The 22,684-nt window shown below is 33.9% G+C and overlaps 1 protein-coding gene across 1 annotated transcript in view; it reads left to right on the top strand.

Annotated features, from left to right (window-relative positions):
- C4H1orf100 (chromosome 4 C1orf100 homolog) overlaps window positions 1-14,012 on the top strand; it is a 34,469-nt gene extending 20,457 nt beyond the window's left edge. The window contains exons 3-5 of the mRNA XM_051993461.1: window positions 2,515-2,610; window positions 3,856-4,028; window positions 13,825-14,012. Of these exons, the coding sequence (XP_051849421.1) occupies window positions 2,515-2,610; window positions 3,856-4,028; window positions 13,825-13,895 (340 nt within the window). The 3' untranslated portion in view covers window positions 13,896-14,012. The remainder of the gene's footprint in view (window positions 1-2,514; window positions 2,611-3,855; window positions 4,029-13,824) is intronic.
- The last annotated feature ends 8,672 nt before the right edge of the window (window positions 14,013-22,684 follow it).

The raw sequence follows: 22,684 nt of genomic DNA, 5'->3' as shown, positions 1-22,684 counted from the left end.
CTTTTCCCTATTATTTTAATTGTGAGCTCACCAAAACAAGTACTCTCCTGCCAGGACAACCAAGTCCCTGTTTGGGGCGCCATCCACTGGAGTTCCAGCTGCAGTGAAAACGGAGAGTGTGAATGAATATCCAAGGCCAGGTGGAAGATATGCTTTGCAGTCTTCGTGTATTAATCTGAAAGCCAGTTTAATATATCTTTTAGGCTAATGTTATGACATTACTAGCTACCTTCAGTTGACGTCATATTCCTCCAGGATTAATGCATATTCCATATTTTGACATTTCAGTATCCACCTTAACTATCAATAACAAGATACTTATCAACACAGAATTGGAAATAGCTTAGTTGATATACTCATCAACATCAACAGAATTGTAAATAGTTGTGATATTTTATCAATATCAAAGTACTTGAATAAACGGGAGTAAATAGTAGAAATAATCATACTAATGTATTTATCCCAAGTATGTCCTTAAGTCATTGTTAAGGGGTAAATAGTATAGTTGAAATGCCTTGTTCCTGTGGCATGCATTCTCCTAAATTTACCCCGAATATGTCTTTCAAAGATTGTTGGAAGAGATGGTGAGCCAATAATTTGAATGGTTTGCCCTAACAGATAGCAGGTTCCAAGTAAACACTTGGACCAGACCCCAGATGTTCATGGACCCATTCAATACTGGCTCTCTACAAGGAATGGCACAGTCCTATATCCATTGATCAGACTTGGGAATACTCTGGAAGGACATGGAAGAGTGTTCAAAGTCACAGTAGTTAGGGGGTCTCATTTTTATAGGGTTTTTGTGGTAAACAGACTATCCATGCCACTTTAGGGTTAATGTATTAACATATCCACATGATCTCAAAGTTACCTGCAACATCTTAGGGTTAATTCATCAGCATAAAATTTACTAATATTCTGCAGGTTTTACTAGGACTTATCTGAAGCTATAAACTATGGGCAGTTGGCAAGATTCAGGAGTTCTTTCAGTAAAACCTAGCTAATTTACTCTGATTTCAGACACAATTTTAGGATATAGCCTTAGTTAATACAACTCACATGAATGAGAGTTTTTATGGCTCTTATGCTCCCCTAATCTATGAGAGGGCTTGCAAATAACTATAAGTAACTAACTTATTTTATGGGGTGGTCTGCTAGTGACTTTTGCAATTTTACTTTGCACTATTTTAACTTTATACTGGCTTCTTATAGCTTACTATACAAAGTAGGAAGGGTAGAGAGAAGGAAGTGGTATAATTTTTATAGTCCTGTTCTATAGACAAACCTATTGGTAGTTTGGTAGGAGACTGGATCTATAAAGTAATTGAGGGAGTATTGGATTAGCAGCAACTGATGTGTCTCTCCAATTATCCAAGTTTTTTCTCATTTGAATAAAGAATGTTTTTCAGTTTCCTAAGAGTTCTTGTTAATCTTCAAATAATTTGTGTTCTCAGGTTTATCAGACACTCAATTATGACAAATTGGTGCTTGCCTTCAAGGAGCTTGCTATATAATAGACACCTACAGCTAGTAAAGAGTTTGTAATCTAGTTTTCTTTATTATTCGTTATTTTCTAATAAAATTGTAAACTCCATGAAGACAGTGGAGGTTTTCTAAAAATATGTGACTTGTCAATTTACATGTGAAACTAGTCAACTTTGAAACTATCACTTCAGCTCATTTGATGAATACATGCAATAGTAACAAGATAGTAGCAATGACTTCTTTGCAAATTTTATTTTAAATAAATGCAAATCCAAGAAACATTCTTTTGGGGGGAATGTTTTTAAAAGTGTATATTTAGCATGAATAGGTAATCCTTCCTAATCCTTCATTTTTTCCAGGTAGCTCTTCATGTTGATCCTTTCCTCTGACAATGTAGCATGTGGATAGAATACTAGCCTTAGATTCAGAAATTCTTGAATTTATATCTTGCCTATAATTATTTCCTTTGCAGCTCTGGGCAAGTCATTTACTAACAGCCTCAGTTTTCTCATCTGTAAAATGGGGATAATGTTAGAATTCACCTTAATGTTAGGATGAAGATCAAATGAGATTGATAAGGTTTAAATTTAGGGAACCCAAAATGAAATTAGGGTTTCTGGTGGTCAGGGAGTTAAATGATAAGGTCTAGTGGCAGGTTCGGGGTTCAGAGAATCCAATGGAGCTCCCTTGCAGCCCCTTGGGATTTGGCACAAGAGTAGGGAGTTTTGGGGACTCCCTTCTGGAGGCACAGAGATTTTCTGTAAAGGAATTACAAAAACCTAGATTGATAAAAGAAGTTTATTATGGGGATTAGAAGTAAGATTAAAGTCTGGTTAGGGAAATAGGTGAGGATGAGGATGGCACTGGAAAGAGTATTCCAGTGGATATTTCTATGGAAAATGGAGTTTTGCACTGAGAATGCAGTTCTCAGTGGACAGAAGGTCTTGGCAATAATGGGAACTGCCAAGGTCCATCTGCAAATACCTCAATTCTATTGTTTGTCTGCTAATTCTATGCTTTCTTCCCCAGGTTATGTATTCTTCCTCAAGGAAAGTACATCAATGGATATTATAGCGGGCAATTGGCAAAAGTCCATTATGTTAAGGAATTTCCGAAATCTCCTGGGTGAGACAAAATTTCTACTTTATAATTTCAGAGAATCTCATGAAAGAAATACAAGAAACAGTTTAGTATGTGTTTAAATTGCCAAATTTTATCTTGGACAAATCACTTTCCTTCTCTGGATCTGAGTGGCTTTATCTGTTATTGAGGGTTCATTACTATACTACTCTCTCATTTTTTCTGATCCTAATGATCTATGAAATCAAGAGCAAAGAAAATCTAACATCAAGGTCAATTGACATCATTGACCTTCTTCTCTTCATAAATATTCTTTTGTCCCTTCATTATCCTCCTCTTAATATGTGACTCTTAATCTCCTTTGCATGGACATTATCCATATCCTATTCCTTATTCATGGGTATACGCTTAGGGCACTATCTAGTACTTCTTTTATATTTTCTTAGGTATCTAAGTAGCTTTTATGAGTTCAATTATAATTTCTGTAAATGAAACCCAAATTTACATCCTTAGCTACCTGAATCAGCATCTCCTATATTTAACTTTTTAATTCTTCACATTTTGAATCCAATTTATCTTTCCAGATTAATTTCATATTTAATATCTCTCATGGCCTCTATGTTTTAGCCTCCCATACATGATATTTCAGCTCCCATTTTCTTGTCTTTGCATAAGATGCTGAGGATGCTTTCTCTCCTCACCTTCATTTTCTAAAGTAGCCATCTTTAAACATCCTGACCTATATATCTTGCCACTAGATCCAGATGGCTCCAAAGGAGTGAGGTTGGTGATTTTGCATAACTCTTCCTCCCTTAAATCCAATTCACTTGCAAGTTACAGCATCACCTCCCTGATGTCACAGTCCTTTTTGAGAACAAAGAACAAACCTCCAGCTCCTTTTTAGACTAAAATGAAGCACCAACTCAAAGATGTTTCCTAAGCTCCATAACTTTTACTGATCTCACCTCTGTTCCTTTACTACTACTACTACTACCACTAGCACTCATTATTTTGCGTATGTATATTATATATCATATTTCAGACATGTATGCTTATTATATATTATATGTATGCCAGAATTGGGCATATGCCCTAACATAGATCAACACACATAGGAGTCACATAATCCTTAAAATTGACCTATATTGAATTAAACTACTAAAAACAATGAATCTTTACAGACTTGACATCTTATTAAAAGAAATAGATACAATTACTTCTGTGAAGAATGAAATCTTGTCAGAGTAAGTCTATGTGTGTGTTTAATAAGATATTCCTATTTTCTTTAAGGTATCCTGAGGACCAGACATCTTATTACCAACCGAAAAGCCCCCCAGCTCAATTTGACCATTTAACCCTTGCCAACTACATTTCTCATCGACGGATGCATCCACAACCACCCAAGGGGTGGTACAATGAAACCACTTACCAAAGAGCCTTTTCTTTGCCATTTTACAAGTGTGGTAAGTTAAGTGTTCAGAATTCTTTTGAAATATATCTTAATCTCCCTTTGGCCAAACTGGTCCATTCTTTTTATTTCTTGCTTTCTTTCTTTCCTTCTTTCTTTTTTCTTTCTTTTCCTTCACTTCTTTCCTTTATTCTTTCTTTTTTTTTTTAGCTTCATTCTAGAATTTTTTCCTTTTTAATTTTAATTACATGTGAAGATAGTTTTCAACTTTCATTTTTTAAAAACATTTCAGTTCCAGATTTTTTTCTCCTTCCCTTCCTTCCCTCCCCTCTCCTCAAGCTAGCAAACAATTTGATATAGATTACACATGCATGATCATTTTAAACATATTTACACAGAAGTCATGTTGGAGAAAACAAAAGGAAAAAACCATAAGAAAGAAAAAAAGAAAAAAGAAAAAAAGGATGAAAATAGTCTGTTTCAATCTGAATTCAGTCTCCATAATTCTTGAACCAGATGTGGATGGTATTTTTCATCCAACGTTTATTGGAATTGCTAAGAAGAGCTAAGTCTCTCATAATTATCCCACATTGCTATTGCTGTGTACAATGTTTTTCTGGTTCTGCTCACTTCATTTAACATCAGTTCACGTTAAGTCTTTCCAGGCTTTTCTGAAATCTGCCTGTTCATCATTTCTTATAAAGCAATACTATTCCATGACATTCATATACAATAACTTATTCAGCCATTCCCCACTAGATGGGCATCCACTCAGTTTCCATTTCTTTGCCACCACAAAAAGAATTGCTACAAATATTTTTGAACATGTGGGTCCTTTTCCCTCTTTTATGATCTCTTTGGGATACAGACCTAGTAATGGCACTCCTGGATCAAATAGTATGCATAGTTTTATAGCCTTTTAATTATACAAACTGTTGGTCCTTTCTTGCCTTAAGGACTATCTCATAAATTAGCACCTGCTGATATGTGAAGTACCCAAAACTGAGGAGGCTGTCTAAAAATAGTCAGTGCCCAACTAGGAATTCCTAACCTCTCTCTCCAATGCCTCAAGGAAAAATTTATACAGGTTCCTATGAATGGAAAGTTCCTTGTGAAAACAGTTTAGGCAGACTGCTCTGCCCAAAGCTTCATTACCATTCAACTAAAGTAATTATCCTGTCAAGGAAAAGAGACTTCAGAAGAACATGATATTTAATAGTTTAATATATGTTTTGGACATTATAAATGCTGAGTTAGAATAATTTTCAAAGAAGGTATTTATCAGTTCATACAGACTCCTGGGTCAGGCTAATACATTTAATCCAAGGTAAGAACAAGGAAAGGGCCCACTTTGCACAGTGGTTCAAATCACACCTCTAACACTTGCTAGCCATGTAACCATAAAAAAGTAACATGTTTGTTGACCCTCAGTCTCCTCATCTGTAGAATATAGACAGAAATATCAATTGTACATACCTGAAAGAAGTATTGGAAAGATAAGGTGAAATAATGTACCTTAAAACACTTTGCAAATCTGAATTATAAAGAATCTACAATGCCATTCATATAGGGAATTCTTGATGTGGGAATTGCATTCAGAAATTCAAACTACAACCCAGGAATTAAGTGACCAGTCCAGGATTAATGTACATGATATTAATTAGCATTCTGAATGCTTTAATGTTTGCAAGGCATTTTACATAGCTATCTTATTTGATCTTCACAACAGCCCTATGAAGTAAGAGCTATTATTGTTCCCATTTTACAGATGAGAAACTGAAGCTAAAAGCATAATATAAATATATTTATACAATGCTTTGTAAAGTGATTTATACATCTGTCAGTCAACGTGCATATATTATAGACTTACTTGAGGCCAAATATACTGTGCTAAGCACTGGGAATACACAGACAAATAAATGCATGATCTCTGTTCTCAAGAAGCATACTTTGTAATGTAATTTCCCCCTTTGTAATGGGAGAAACAGCATGCAAATAACAATTTCTATACAAGTTATTTACAGCATAAATGGAAAGTAATCGAGGAGGGAAGACACTAGTAATTCTAGGTAGTCCTACAGAAAAAGGCATTTTAACTAATTCTAGAAGGATGTCAGGGAAGATAGGAAGCATAGGTCAGAAAGAACATCTAGGAGTGGGGGCAAGTAAAAAGAGAGAAAAAGATAAGCATTTATATAGTAGCTATTATATTTCAGGATCTAGGCTAAGTGCTTTACAAATATCATTCTACTTGATCCTCACAAAGGTCATGGGAGATGGCTGCTAGTATTATCACTATTCTAAAGTTGAGAAAACAGGCATTTAAGCAACTTGCCCAAGGTCACCCAGCTAATAAGTTAATAAGTGTCTGAGACTGAATTTGAACTCAGGTCTTCCCCACTCCAGGTTCAGTACTTTATCCACTGTACCACCTGCTATCCTATATAGAAATGTTCTTTGTTTTAATACTGATGTTCTTACATAACTTGCTTTGCTCACTTGACTTTTATGGAAATGTTTTCTATAATTTAATATGTGGTTTCTTAATTTAGATGGGGATATAGGAGAGAACCTAGAATCCAAAAATCTTAAAACCAAATGTAAAAAAATTGTTTTCAATGTAACTGGGGGGGAAAATATTAAATAAATTAATTTAAGAGGAAAAAATTACTCAATTCCATTGATTCTGCAACATGAACTTTTAAAAAATATTTTGATAACTGTATTTCAAATTAATCCATTTATTTTATAATCTTATGTATTTTATTTTCTACATTTAACATGATTTTAAAAAGAGATTTCACTAAATTACCCAATGGGTCCATGATACAAAAAGTTTTGAGAACTACCCATCCTAGAAAGAAGGCTGCTTGCTGGGTTTCTTGATTCTAAAGCCATAATAATGAAAATTACTAGCTCTTTGTGTGGTGGGATGCCCAATCAATTGGGAAATGGTTGAATAAGTTGTGGCATATGGATTATGACAAATACTATTGCACAATAAGAAATGAGGAGGGGAGAGAGGTGGTTTCAAAAACTCCTGGAAAGACTTAAAGAATTGATATAAAGTGAAGTGATCAGAACCAGGAAAACACTGTATACATAGTAACAGAATAACTATTCTGATCAGTGCATGATCCAAAACAATTCTGAATTGCTCTCTTCACTCTGTATCAGTTCATGTGAGTCCAGATTTTTCTTAAATCATCCTTCTCATTATTTATATCACTCTTCCTTTATCCATAGATCTAATAGGTATATTTTCCCATGCTCCCCTACTTTATTTATAGTATTACCCTTTATTTCTAAATAATTTACCCATTTTGGGCTTTCTATTGATGTGAGAAGTTGACCTAGGACTAGTTTCTGTCAAACTGCTTTCTAGTTTTCCCAGCAACTTTTGTCAAATAGCAAGTTCTTGTCTGAAAACTTTATCTTTTTCTTTGAGATTACCAAACACTAAGTTCCTAAAGTCATTTACTACTATTCTTTGTGTACGTACTCTATGCTACTGAGCTACCATTTCTCAGCCAGCATCAGATTGTTTTGATGATTATCATTTTGTAATGTAGCTTGAAATCTGGAACTGCTAGGGTACCTCTTATAACTATTTTTCATTGATTTTCTTAATATTCTTGACCACTTATTCTTCCAGATAAATTTTGTTACTATTTTTGTAGCTCAATAAAATAATTGGTAGTTTGATTGAAATGACACTGAATAAATAAACATAGATAGGATTGCCATTTTATTAATGTTGGCTTGGCATATCCATGAGTAATTAATATTTCTTCATGTGTTTAGATCTATCTTTATTTGTGTGAGAAGTGTTTTGTAACTGAATTCATATAATTTCTGGGTTTGTCTTGGCAGATAGATTCCCAAGTGTTATATGTTATCTGCAGTTGTTTTAATGAAATTTTTCTATCTCTTCCTGCAGGGTTCTGTTCATACTCATAGAAAGGCCAATGATTTATGTCAGCTTTATTTTATATCCTGCAATTTTGCTAAAGTTACTTATTTCAAATAGTTTAGGTGATTCTCTTGGTCATTCTTAAGTATACTATCATATTATCTGTGAAGAGTGTGATAGCTCTGTTTCTTCATTGACTGTTTTTATTCCTTCAATTTCTTTTTCTTATGCTATTGCTATAGATAACATTCCTGATAAATTATTAAATAATAATGTTTATGATAGATATCCTTGCTTTGCTCCTGATCTTATTAGGAAATCCTCAAGTTTGTCTCCATCACAGATAATGCTTGCTCTTGATTTTAGATACCTTATCATTTTAAGAAATGTTTTATTGATTCCTATGCTTTCTAGTGCTTTTTAATGTAAATAGCTGTTGTAACTTATCAAAAGCCTTTTTTGCATCTATTGATATGTGAAAAAAAATCATGATTGTTATTAATATGACCAATTATGTTGACAGTTTTCCTAATATTGAACCAGTCCTTCATTCCTACTATAAATCCAAGTCTGGTCATAGTGTATAATCTTTCTGATCTATTGCTATAATCTCCTTGCTAGCATTTTACTTAAAATTATCTATATATAGTTTTCTTTGTTTTTGCTTTCCCTGGTTTGGTACCAAAACTATATTTGTATCATAAAAGAAATTTGGTTGTAGGATACCTTCTTTACCTATATTTTTTTCAAATAGTTTATATTAGAACTAATTGTTCCTTAATTGTTTGGTAAAATTTGCTTCTAAATACATCATTTCCCAGGGATTTTTTCTTAGGAAAACTCATTAATGGCTTGTTCATTTTCTTTTTCCAATATAAATTTAAATATCCTCTTTCCTTTTCTGTTAATCTGGGCAGTTTGTATTATTGTAAATATTCATCTATTTTACTTACATTGTCAGTTTGACATATAATTGGGCAAAATACTTTGCAAGAATTGATTTAATTTCAGCTTCATTGGTGGTGCATTTGCTCTTTTTATTTCTGATACTAATAATTTGGTTTTCCACTTTAAAAAAATCAAATTAACCAATGATTTATCTATTTTATTGGTTTTTTTTTCATAAAACTGCCTTCTTAGTTTTATTAGTTCAGTGGTTTGTTTACTTTCAATTTTGTTAAGTTCTCCTTTATTTTTAAGGTTTCCATTTTTGTGTTAATTTGGTAATTTGTTTTTTCTAGTTTTTTTTTTAATTGTATTCCCAATCCATTGATTTTGTCCTTTCTCTTTTGCTGATGTCCACATAAAAAGTTGATAAAATTTCCCCCTGCTTTCACCTGCATTTCACAAATTTTAGAATGTTCATATTCTCAACTGAAAGTGATTGTTTCTATGATTTGTTTTGTCACCCACTAATTCTTTAGGATTAGTTTCCAATTAACTTTTAATCTATGTTTCAATAGCCCTTTGTTAAATAATTTAATTTTATTATGGTATGAAAAGGGAACATTTAATATTTCTGTGTTTCTGCATTTGGTTATGAGGTTTTTAGAACCATGTGAGCTTTACATGGTCAATTTTTGTGAGGATGCTATGTACAGCTGAGAAAAAGATACACTCTTTTCTATTCTCATTCCCATGCATTTTTCTCCAGAAGTCTATGATATGTAATTTTTCAAAAATTCTATTCATCTACTTGATTTCCTTATTTTATGGCTAGATTTAACTAGCTTTGAGAGAGGAAAGTTGAAATCTCCCACTAATACAGTCTTATTGTCTGTTTCCTCCTGTCATGCATTTGACTTTTCCTTTAAAAATCTGGATGCTATGCAATTTAGTGCATAGTATTGATATTACTTTATTTATAATTGTAATAATTTTCTTTTAGCCAAAATGTTTTTTGTTTTTTTGCTTATTTCTTATAGTTTACTTGTTTATTTCAGATAATGATCCATGGATTCTTTCAATTTCTATTTTGCCATTTGGGTCTAGGAAATTGGGGCACTTTTCCTTTATAAAATTTCTTAAAATATGAGGTCTAGGCTTTTTTTTTCATTGTGGCTTTCTGTAGTCTAATAGTTCTTAAATGATCTCTCCTCAATCTATTTTCCAGGTCAGTTATTTTTTCAGTGAGATATTTCATTTTTTCCCATTATTTGATTTTGTTTCTACATGTTTTGTGGAGTCATTAACTTCCACTTGCCCAATTCTGATTTTTAAGGAATTATTTCCTTCAGCTAGCTTTTGTACCTCTTTCTATTCAGCCAATTATTTTAAAAAGATATTTAGTAACTTTTGGTGCCTCTTTTACCAAACTGTTGTCTTCAGAATTTTCTTCTTTTACTTTCATTTCATTGCCTAAATTTCCCTCTGCTATTATTTTTGAAATTCATTTTTAGCTTCTCCAGGAATTTTTTATGCTTGTGTTCAATTCACATTTTTCTTTGAGGTTTTGCCTTGTATCTATTTTGAATTCATCTTCTGAGTTTGTGTTTTGATCTTCCCTTGTTTCCACATAGCTTTTTATGATCAGGTTCTTTTTTTTTTTTTTTTTTTAATTGTTTGCTTATTTTCCCACCTTATTTCTGGATTTGGAACTTTATATTAACATTGAGCCCTATTTCCATTGAGGAAAAGGCAATAGGGGAAATGGCTCTGTCTCAAGCTTCAGGCTTTTTTACACCGTTTTCAGTTCTGGAGTTTTGGAAATTTTTGATGCTATCAAGGTAATCTGAGCAGAAGTGAGGTCATTGCTCTCTTGGTCTGTATCTTGGTTTTCAGGAAAGGCCCCTGATCCATGGGATTGCAATCAATACTGATCTTCAGGGGTCCCTGATCCCTTGGGGCTGGAAGTGATACTGCCTCTCAGTATCCACTCAGCTTCTACTCTCTTGATTGTGAAATAGTTCTTTCTCCCTTTGAACTGTGATCCAGAAGTGAGTATAGGCCCTGAAGTTTCCAAACAGTGTATGGTCCTGAGTCCAGGGCCCACCCAGGGTACCTTATCATCTCTTTGATCAGTTGCCAAGTCTCCTTACTGTCTCAAGCTTGAGATCTCTCCAAGCTCCCGCTGCTTCTATCATCAACCTTTGATTCACCACTAATGTTTCATGCACATGGGCTCCAGGCCAGTTTCCTCCCCTATGTCTCAGACCTCTCTTTTATGATCAACATCTTTATTTTAGAAAACAATTCACATTTCCTTTTTTCTGACACTCAATTGTTTTTTCTTCATCTAAGACTAAGCAAAACAAAAACAAAAACAAAATCCCCCACCTCACTAAGTGCTATGCTCTCTGCTAAAGCTTGTGAGAAATATAAAAGAAATAAGAAGTGGTATCTATCCCAAGGAACTTAATGTACTTAGGAGAAAAGTCACAGTTTACAAATAGAATAAATTTCTTGAGCCAGGAAGTGATGTGATGGAAGAAGTACTTTAGGGAGCTTAGTCTGACAAGAATATGCAGAACAGATTAATTTTAATCAAAAAATCACATTGTCCATTGCTTTGAATTACTCACAGACATCAACTATGGTACTTTGAATACAGCAGAAATTCAATATTTGTGGAATAATTTTATTTAACATTATTTAACTGTGATTTTGCCTGAAAGTGACAGAATGTAAACTTTTTGAAGTTGGGACTCCTTTTTTTTTCAAGTCAGTATTATTTTTAACATTCATTAAAAAAAATTAGTTTCAAATTCTCTCACTCCTTCCAGTTCTTTCCCTAACTATTAAGAAGGTACGCAATATATCCATTATACATGTGAAGATACATAAAACACAGCTCCTTATTTGCATGGTTCAAAAAAAAAGTGAAACAAATATGCTTCAACCTAAATTCAGACCATTAGTTTTCTCTCTGAATGTGGATAGCATTTTTCATCATTAATCCCTGGGAATTGTCTTGAATCACTGTATTAGAATAGATAGTCTTTTCTAGTTGATCCATTGTGATACTGCTGTTACTGTGTAAGATGTTCTCATGGTTCTGCTCATTTCATTTTGCCATCAGTTCATATGGTCTTCACTGGTACTGTTTCAATATTGTCTACATATCTCCTGCCTTGCACAATAGCTGGTTCATAGGAAGTGTTCGATTAAGATTTATTGATTGTCTAACTTCTACAAGCCTATGGTCCAAAAAAATCATTGCTTGAACTGAGATATAATTATAATAAAGTTTTGCACACATTTGCCTTCCTAGAGCGCAGGTCACATTCTAGAAAAATAAGACTGGCTTCAATTGAGACAGTTTAAAGCATCCTGTCAAAACCTAACCAATAATCACCAGTTTTTAATGTTGACTACCACAGCAGCCCTTGTATATTTGTGTTGAAGTTAATCACACTTGTGACAGATACCCAATCAGGGCAATCTAAATGAATAAATGCAACTTTGGTTTAGAGATAATACAGCTACACTTGAGGTCCAGATTAGTGAAAATAATAAAACCTGTGAAGTAAAATTATGCTGCATATTTCCATGCTGGAATCAATTATCATATTTTATATAATTAGAACTTTAAATAGTACAAATATAAATATAAAACCACTTCATCACACTAAAACAATAATTTCTAGCATTTATATGAAATCTAGTATGAGCTAAGCACTGTGCTATGCACTTTTTTTCATTAGTCTACAGAAAATTTTTTCAACTAAAATTTTCATGCTAATACCAAAGGCAAAAAAGATAAAAGGTAAAAGAGATCTAATGAAAATAAAATAAATCTTAGAAAATAGAATCTTAAAGGGGGAAAATGGACTTTGAAGACTAATTTTTTAAAATAATATTTTATTTCCCCCCTCAATTATATTGTAAAACAAGTTTTAACATCTGGTATTAGATTTGGGGATTGGATTTTTTTCTTTTTCTTAAGTTTTGAGTTAAAATTCTATCCCTTTCTCCCTCCAAGCCTTCCTACTTCTCTGAGATGGCAAAAAATTCAATACAGGTTACATATGTGTAATCATGTAAAACATTTCCATATTATTCATTTTTTACAAGAAGAGTCAGAGAAAAAGAAAATGAAAAAGTCTCCTTCAGTCTGTATTCAGACAACATCAATTCTTTCTCTGGAGGTGGGCAGTATGTTTCATCATGAGTCCTTTTGAATCATTGTAAGCTAATTCATTCACAAATCTTCATTGTACACGATTGCAAATTGCTTTTACAAAATTTTCCTGGTTGTGCTCACTTTGCGTTAGTTCATGTAAGACTTTCCAGATTTTCCTGAAATCCTGGTTATCTTTTCTTAAATCACAATCACATTCCATAATTTGTTGAATCATTACCCAATTGATGGAAATTCCCTCAATTTCTAATTATTGTGCTAAGCCTTATCTCACTTGATCCTCACAGTAACCCCCATTTTACAGATGAGGAAACTGAGGCAAATAGGTGTCTGAGGCTGCATTTGAACACTAGATTCCTGACTCCACTCCTACTATTATCTCCATTGTACTGCCTAACTGCCCAAAGAACCTACTTGTAAACAATTTGCTCTGAGTGCTAAAATGAGTTAATGACTTTGTTGATATAAATTGGGTCAAAACAAAATCAGACAGGTACCAGGGTGTAGTGAGAGAAGAACTAACTTTCAGAGTCAGGAAGACCAGAGTTGAAAGCCTTCTCATAAGTTGTACAAGACCCTGTCAAGTCAAGTAATGTTTTTTAAAAGCCTGAAGCCCTAAAATTACAATGCATTTTTAGATTTTTCTCACAGAAATTCTTACATCAGTGAAATTACAGGTTTTGTCTGTCCCCTTGTCCAATTGCCTAACTTATCATCTAAATATTCTTTTTCATACAAATTCAATTGTCAAAAAGGTTCTTTGCCTTTGTATTGATATTCTAGAAGTCATTTTAATGTAATATTTAGCAGCTGTATTCATAAAATTAAATTTAATTCCTCTTTTTCCTTTTATTATAGAATCGGACCAGATTTTAGCCACACCAGTCCTTAATCCGAAGCCACTTACTTCCCTACCAAAGCTTTTATGATGAGAAGAAAGCTTTCGAAAGAAATAGATCTGAACTCCAATAATAATTCCCCAGGAAGATAAGAGTAATATTTGGTGTTCTCAATTGATTTTCTGATAAAAGGCAATAGTACCAAAATCATGTCTATAGGTATGAATTGGATTACTGAATTCTAAAACATATATCACACAAATTATTATCTTTCACCAGTTAATTAGACTTCATGACCATGCTAATTAAGCTGCGATCAGGGATTATATCCCAAGGATACCAGCTAATTTACTGTTCTGTCTTATAATCAGATCACAGGTACTGTAGGCAAGCATTCTGCTACTGGTTGTGAAAAAGAGTAAGAACGGGTGGGAAGCAATTCGAAAACTATTTCTGTGGATGTGGGCTAGTGAATCAGGGTATATCATTTTGGAAAGCAAGACATTCTGAGTAATAGTGTACTTTACAGATGGATGGTGTTGGAGATGATAAGAAACCCCTTGAGCTAACCCTCTCACTAATGTCCTGAAATAATTATCTGCTAGGGATTGTTTTTCAACTATTTTTTATAATGATAATCTTTATTATAATTATGTGAGCCTTCTGCAATTTAATTAAATTACACTTTCTGATAAGCAACTTCTCCTAAACAAAAATTAGGTACCAAAGTAATTTTAGCTATCTCCAATGACCAGGACAAAAAAAAAAAAATTAAAGCCCAAAAACTGATGCTCACTGATCAGCACTCTTATCCCACCTCCCATGCTACTAGCAGCAAGATTGTAGTAACAAATATGTTAGTGTGTGGACAAGACACAGGCCCACATTACAATCCATTTCAACACCATTTCAACAGCTCTAGGTTGCAGAAATTTTCTTGGGCTTCTAGAACTAGTGTGACTACTCCTTCAAAAGCAAAAATTTAATCAGAGTCTGAAACCAGTACTATAAAATTGTGAACTAGTAATAAGGGAAACAGACTCTGAACTGCTGATGATGAACCAAAAAACTGAGGAACAGAAGGAATGGGACTGGCCACCAGGATTGGGCATTGTCTTATAAGATCCATCCTCCAAGTTAAGTATAATTAATGAAGACGAAAGCAGGCAGTGAGTGATAAGGAAAACGGATGGGGGATCACCACCAATGTACCAAAAATTACAGAAAGAAAACTTTAAAATCTTGAACATAAACAGATTTTTAAAAAAGGAAAAACAGTATCAACAGAAGAAAATATGACCTCCAAACTCCATAAATTCAAGAATGTACAGATAAATACTCAAAATGAGAGAAAATAATACAATACTTGATTAGACAAAGGACCTGATAGAATTTGAGGAGAACATGTTCTCCTCAAATTCTGTTTCTAAGTGGTTTAAAAGAGAAATGAGATTTATGAAAACAGAATTATGTTCTAAACAGTAAAAATCATGAGCAGAATAGAAAAACTTGAATCTGCGATGATAAGTCTCACCAAAAAACCAAATGAGACAACAGAAATGTGAATATGCAGAAATGGAAGAACAGTCTTTGAAGAAACAAAAAACAGTAAGATTAAAAGAAAATAAGCAATAAAATCACTATGCAGGGAAAAGACATGGATCTTCAGAAAAAACTCAATAATACAAAAAAAAAAAAAAAAAAAAAAAAAACCTCTTGACAGGAGAATGAAGGAAATAATAAAATATAACCTATCAGAATTTCTGAATCAAAAGAATTCACAAATAACATACAGAAAAAAAAAAAAAACCAAAGTTGCAAACTCCAAAACAAATAGTTAAATTCAACAATCCAATTTGAAAACAAGTTCTGTAAGCCATAAAGAGAAAGATCTTCAAATACAAAAGAAAAGACACTCCACTCTTCTATACTCACTAAGAACCAAAAAAAAAAAAAAAAAAAAAGAGAATGGAATCATTTGTTTTGAAGAGCAATGAAACTCAGCATGTAGCCCAGGATGACCCATTCAGCAAATTTGAGCCAATTCTGACAAAGAACTGAATATTCAATCATAAAGAAGAAAAATAGGACTAAAAAGATTATTTGCTTCTTGATAACTCAAAAAACAAAAATGTAGGAGAAAATAGATAAGGATAGCAACAGAGTGACAACAGAGATCAGTGACATTTCAAACTGTACACAAGGGCAAAGGTGGAAATCTGGTAGAGGTAACAGTGAAGAGATGGGCCAAGAGCATTATGGACAGAACTGGTGACACCTGCCTAAAGGTGAACATTTCTTTTGCAGGACCATGACAACATGGGAGAGTACATGAAAAGGGGGGAGAGAAATGGGAAGACAAAGAAGAATGAGTCAAGTGCCAGAGTCAAATCAAGGGTTAGCAAGCAAGGTAAGGTGACTTTTGTGATCTCAGAAAAATAAATGACTTTTAGGAAGGTAAGGAAGGGGTCTTACTCTGGAAGTAAGAGGAGATTCCATTGATGAATGCTCCTACAGGTGAAGAGAGATATGAAGACCTTATACTGGATGAAATCTTGGGGATTTTGGTGCTTAAAAGTTGGAACTTCTTAGGGCAATTGGCACTTGAAGTATTGGAGGTATTCAAACAAATGTAGATGGATTGTAAGGTGAAAGAGGGAAGAGGTCAACAAGAGAGAATATACATCAATGGTGGGGGAGGGGCCTATCATGTGGCAGTGTTCTCTCTGATATCTGCTATAATTGGCATAGTTCTGGGAATGAAGTACAACGAAAAATAAAAAAAGGAATTGTGAGGTTAAGTGCCTCAAGGCAGTGGCAGAAAGCATCTAGATGGAAAGCCTAGAGTATAGATACCTTGGAAGCTCTAACTGCATTAAGAATACAGAGAATTCTAGGAGTTCTGAATGAAGAAATTGAGGATCTAGAGTAAACAGAAAGAGAAGATCGATACTGAAGAGATTGAGAAGAGTATTTTTTGGAAAAAGAGAAAAAAAAATTTTTTTAATGACAAGGACTAGCCTAAAAGGAAGGAGAGAAAGGTGGAATCTACTTGATTAAAGACGAAAAAGAAGGGTAAGAAAACAAATAAAAGCAAGAAAGGAAAAAGAACTAATAAATGAAACGCTAAAAGAAAAGGGGTAACAAATGAGAAGAGATCAGAGGTGAGAAGAGAATCAATGGGAACAGGACCACCTTTAGAAAAAAATAAAAGTAACTGAAGAAACATAAGATATTTAAAATTTTTCTGCACAGACTAACCAATCTAGGCTAAGAAGAAAAGTGGCTGAATGGGAAGGAATCCTCATAGCAAATTATTCTGCTAAAGGTTTTATATATATATATATATATATATATATATATATATATATATACATATACACACACACACACACACACACATATAGACATATACACATAGTTAACAGCCATTCCCCAATAGATAGTCATCCAAAGCATATGAACAGACAGTTTTCAAAAAATATTCACAACATAAAAAAAAAAAAATACTCCAAAGCAATTTGCAAAATCAAACAACCCTGAGACTTCATCTCACATCCTTTAAATTAATTCCCCCAATGACCAAAAAAGGGCAATAGTGTTGAAGGAGTTGTAAAAAAAAAAATAAGCATATTGATATATTATTGGTGGAAACCAATCTGGAATTATGCAAATAAAGTATCTAAAATGTCCACACCCTTTGAACCAGAGATTCCATTACTGGGTTTATATGCCAAAAAATGAATTCATCAGTAAGAAAATAGTCTCTACAGACACCAAAATATTTACAGCAGCACTTTTTGTGGTAGCTAAGAATTGAAAACCAAGTAGATGGAAAATGACTAAACAAACTAATACATGAATGTAATGGAATCTTTTAAGACATGATGTAACAAAGACAGAAAAGCACAGAAAGGTCTATATGAAATGAAGGGTAGAGTAAAGTAAGCAGAGCCAAGACAACAGTACCTATAACATAACTATAATAATGTAAATGGAAAGGACAGCCCAAAATATCAAAAGTAAATTTAAAAAAAAAACATAAAAATCAAGTGTTCTCAAAATTTCAAATGAGATTTGAGAAAACATCCACAAACTACCCTTTTATGGAAGATCACAGATGCTTACACATTGTATGTTTTCTGACTTTTTCCATGTATTATCAGTTTGCTTTTTCCTTCTTTCCAAAAATTACTATTTCTCATATAAGATTCTTTCAAGAATGGAAAAGGAGATACTTGGGATACTATGGTAATGTTAAAAAAAAAAAAAAAAAACTCAGAAATTATAAAAACTTAACACACTTGAAAAATGGGTCTTTCCAGTCTCTGAAGACTTCCAGTGAGCCAAACCCATCAAGCTAGCTAGCATTTATTGAGCAGCTACTGGTTCAGCCACTTAAGGATGCAAGCAGATTTTTGAACAATTAGCAAGTTTTGTTTTCCTAATGTCAAACCTAAATTGGCCTCTTGGAAACGTTTACTTTTGTGCTTTGTTCTGCCTTCTGGAACCAAACAGAACAAGTCAACATGACAGCTTGAAGACAGTGATCATTAATCCTCAAATCTCTTTCCTAGGCCTAATATTAATTCTTTATATGGCACAGATTCAAAGACCTTCATCATCCTAGGTGCCCTTGTCTGGACACTATTAAATTTATTTGTGCCTTTCTATATGGTCTGAACAGGGCAGAATAGAGACTATGTATTTTATTCCTGGGAACTAAAGCTCTTAATACGGGCACAAATCATTTTATTTTATTTTTTTTATTTGGGGCAAGGGAGAGGAGGGGAGTCTTGTGATTATATTGCTAATTCTTATTGAGCTTGTAATTCACTAAAACTCCTAGAACTTTTTCAAACTACTGCCTAACCAATCCTCTTCCCCAGTACACTTTAGAAATTGACTTGTTTGAACTTCAAGGATAAGACACTATTTTTATCCCTAATGAGTTTTATTAAATTCAGCCCTAAGTTCTAGCATCTGTTTGGATCCTCCTCATTGTCATCATCTAGTCATCTGCAAAATTGGTTAACATACCACATTTTGCTTTTATTATCCTAGTCATAGATAAAAAAGTTTCCCCAAGAATTGATGTCAGTCTTAGGGGTTTATAATTTACCCTCCTCCCATTTCTGAAAACCAGAACATTTACTCTTCTCCAGGCCTACAGCACTGCTTTTCGTGTTCTTCCAAAGAACCTATCTGACAACTTCAGTTCTTTGACACAGCATCTCATTTGTACTAATGAAATATGAGAATTCTTCCAGCCTAAGGATTTTCTTCACCTCGTCTTCCTGGACCATTGAAATCATAGAGAACAGTTCTTATCCCAAACAAAATAGAGCCCATAAAATAATTTTAATATGTCAATCCTTTTTATCACTATGAATTACAAGGTAAAGGAATATTTTCAGGTAAAGCATGAAGGTGAAAAGGGATTTTTCATAGACATGTTTGAGATTCGAAAGTGACCTTAGTTTTTTAGATTTGTCTGGTTTGTTTTGCACTCAATACAGAGATGAGCCTGTGTAGTGTAGTCAAAAGATAACGATTCTGCAAATAAGGATGGGGAGGCAAGACTGGGTCCTAGTCCACAAGGTTACAATGAGAAGCTATGTGAACTTGGAACACATATGGCTTATTATCTCTGGATCTTGCCAAATGAAAAGTTCAAACTAGAGGATGTAGAGTCCTATCCCAGACAAATCCAACAGTAAATGGCTGACATATGTCAGCCATTTTTATCCTGTCATCTTCAGAAAACAAAGAACTAAGCCACTTAACTTCCCTTGGGATCTAGTATCCCATTCACCCACATTATTAACTTTTGATTACATCTAAAAATCTTTTTGTAATCCTTGCTTTTGTCAATTTCAGTTCATTCCGAGTTCTAGTCCATCAATAGAGCATTTATTAAGTGCTTATTGTGGGCTAGGAAATGTGTTAAGCACCAGGGGATACAAAGAAAGGCAAAAGACTATTCCTGCCCTCCACAAACAGACATTTGAATAGAGGGAGACATGAAAATAACTAGATACTCACAAGGTATATACAGAGATGAAGATAATCCCAAAGGGGAAGGCATGAACAATTGGGGACATCAGGAAAGGCCTCCTGCAGAATGTGGAACTTGGGCTGAGAACTCATTAAGAAAGCTAGGAGGTAAAAGGGAGGGGCTAGAGAATTCTAGGAAGTGTCGGAACAGTAGATGTCAATGCAGAGGCATAGAACGGAGTCATAGTTGAGGAACCAGTGTGTCAAAGAGAATGTGGAATGAGGCTGGAAAGGTAGGATGGTACCAGGTTATAAAGTTCAGATTTTAGCTTGCACATACTGTTTGCTATTGTAGGAGAGGGAAAAAAGGGAAAGGGGAGGAAAATTTGGAACACAAAAGTTTTACAAAAATTGTTAAAAATATTTGGAAAAAAATATTGAGAAAAAAGGAAAAAGTGATTTAAATAAAAGTTTTCAGATTTTGTATCTGATCTTGGAGTAAAATAGGGAGTGTCACTGGATCTCACTGAGCTGAAGGGAAAGAAGTGACTTGGTCAGGGTTATGCTTTAAGAAAACCATCTTGGCAATTGAGTGAAGAATGAAGTTAATGGGAAGAGAAATGAAGCAGGAGGCAAAGATGTTGCAGTAGTCCAGGTGAAAGAAGTGTAGAAGTACAAAATTTGGCAAATTGGATGTGTGTTGAGTGATGAGTTAAAGATGACATTAAGGTCATGAGCCCGGGTGACAGAAGATAGTGGTCTTGATAAGTTAACAGGAGGGAAACATTTTTTACAGGACCACATCAACTTTCTCAGTCATCTTTTATTATCTGCTCTTACTTCCCTCTTCCATGCATGGCCTTTAAAAAAGTGTAGGTGGCCCGGGAGATCCACATTGGTTTCCTAATGTCAATACTAAGTACTCATTTTGTTAGAAGGCACATTAAATATAATATGGATTAATAGGCAAGCTTCTGTACATGAATTTAATAGAAAATTTGTCTTATTAAGAATTTCATTGACTTAGGTATATTATATTCTAAACTGTAAAATGAAAATGATATTGAGATGAAATCTTAAATATTATGTGATTTACTTTATACTTTAATGCTTGTTTCCAGGCTTAAACTTTTTCCAATTACTTGATTTATTAGAGATCCTGGTAACTCTTCTTTTCAAAAGGAGAACTGTGAAAGAAAATTAAAATTACCTTTAAAAATCTATCAATATAGTCAAGTCTCACTGGTAAGACTTAAGACCCATTCACACCCATCATCTTATGCAACTCTCATCTATTTTTTCTAAATTCTCCATAATGGGTAATCCCAACCTATTAGGGACCTCTTCTCAAAGATTAGGAAAACCACAATGCCACCACAATAGGCCTTCTATTCATTACTTGCGCTATTTTCATTGTTGTTCACTCATTTTCAGTCATGTCTGACTTTCGTGACCCTGTGTGGTATTTTTGCCAAGAAAATCCCCAAAGTGCTTTACCATTTCCTTTTCCAGCTCATTTTACAGATAAGAATTTGAGAACAAAGTGACTTGTTCAAGGGACAGAAGGCAGTATCTGAGGCTGGATTTGAGCTCAGATGGATGTCTTTCCTGACTTCAGGCCCAGCACTCTATCTACTGTGCTACCCAGCTGCCCCAACAACAAAAGTCTTCCAGTGCTTTCTTAAATAGAGAACATTTTCATCTGTTTTGCTGCATTTTATTATTACTCTCAGTTATAATCAGAAATGTTAAAGAACCAAGAATTTCATTTTTACACAATTCTGCACAGCTGATGTTTTTGCTGAAGATACCATAGCACTCAAGCGCACAATGAATAAAATAAAACTTAAACTACTGGCATTTTAACTAATTCTTTGAAATTTGGTACTCTAACTTACATGAACTGATGCTGAGTGAAATGAGCAGAACCAGGAGATCATTATATACCTCAACAACGATACTGTTTGAGGATGTATTCTGATGGAAGTGGACCTCTTTGATAAAGAGAGCCTTAATTGATCAAAGATGGACAGAAGCAGCTACACCCAGAGAAAGAACACTGGAAATGAATATAAACTGCTTGCATTTATGTTTTTCCTCCCAGGTTATTTATACCTTCTGAATTCAATTCTCCCTGTGCAACAAGAAAACTGTTTGGTTCTGCACACATATATTGTATCTAGGATATACTGCAACCCATTCAACATGTAAAGGACTGCTTGCCATCTGGGGGAGGGGATGGAGGGAGGGAAAAAATCGGAACAGAAGTGAATGCAAGGGATAATGACGTAAAAAATTACCCTGGCATGAACTCTATCAATAAAAAGTTATTAAAAAAAAAAAAAAAGTAATTGATTATTTCTAAGCTACTTTAGGTTAGTACATTTGTGATAATTATCTTGACCTATAATTTGTGAAAATAAAATATCTTGTCTATGATTTGTGTTTGGTGTGTGGTCACAAGTTCAAAAACAAACCGTCTCTACCCTATTCAACTTAGGAAAAAAAGAAAAGGCTAGGTTTAAAGAGAAAAAAGCCTGCCAATCTGTCAAAAGTATTGTAACCAAATAACTCAAAATTGCACCTGCCTCCTAACCTTATCACCATTCTAAAACAGTTTCAGATGCTAACAATATTAGCTAGACCTATCTTCAAATAAAGGTATTACATTGTTTTACACAGAGGAGGCATGATACAATGGAAAAAACACTATGTGGAGAGATGAGACCTAAAAGTCTAGTTTTGGCTCTGCCAATAATTTATTGTGTACTTAGGCAAATTATTTAGAGTTTTCTAATAGATTTCCACATCTACATGAGGAGAGTTGCTAATTCCTCTTCTAAGTTCTGAAGAGCTAGCCTATCAGTGCCCAAAATGAGGGA

This window comes from Antechinus flavipes, chromosome 4, assembly GCF_016432865.1.
Source record: "Antechinus flavipes isolate AdamAnt ecotype Samford, QLD, Australia chromosome 4, AdamAnt_v2, whole genome shotgun sequence".
NCBI classification, from domain to species: domain Eukaryota; kingdom Metazoa; phylum Chordata; class Mammalia; order Dasyuromorphia; family Dasyuridae; genus Antechinus; species Antechinus flavipes.
This window is presented reverse-complemented; position numbering and strand designations above follow the sequence as displayed.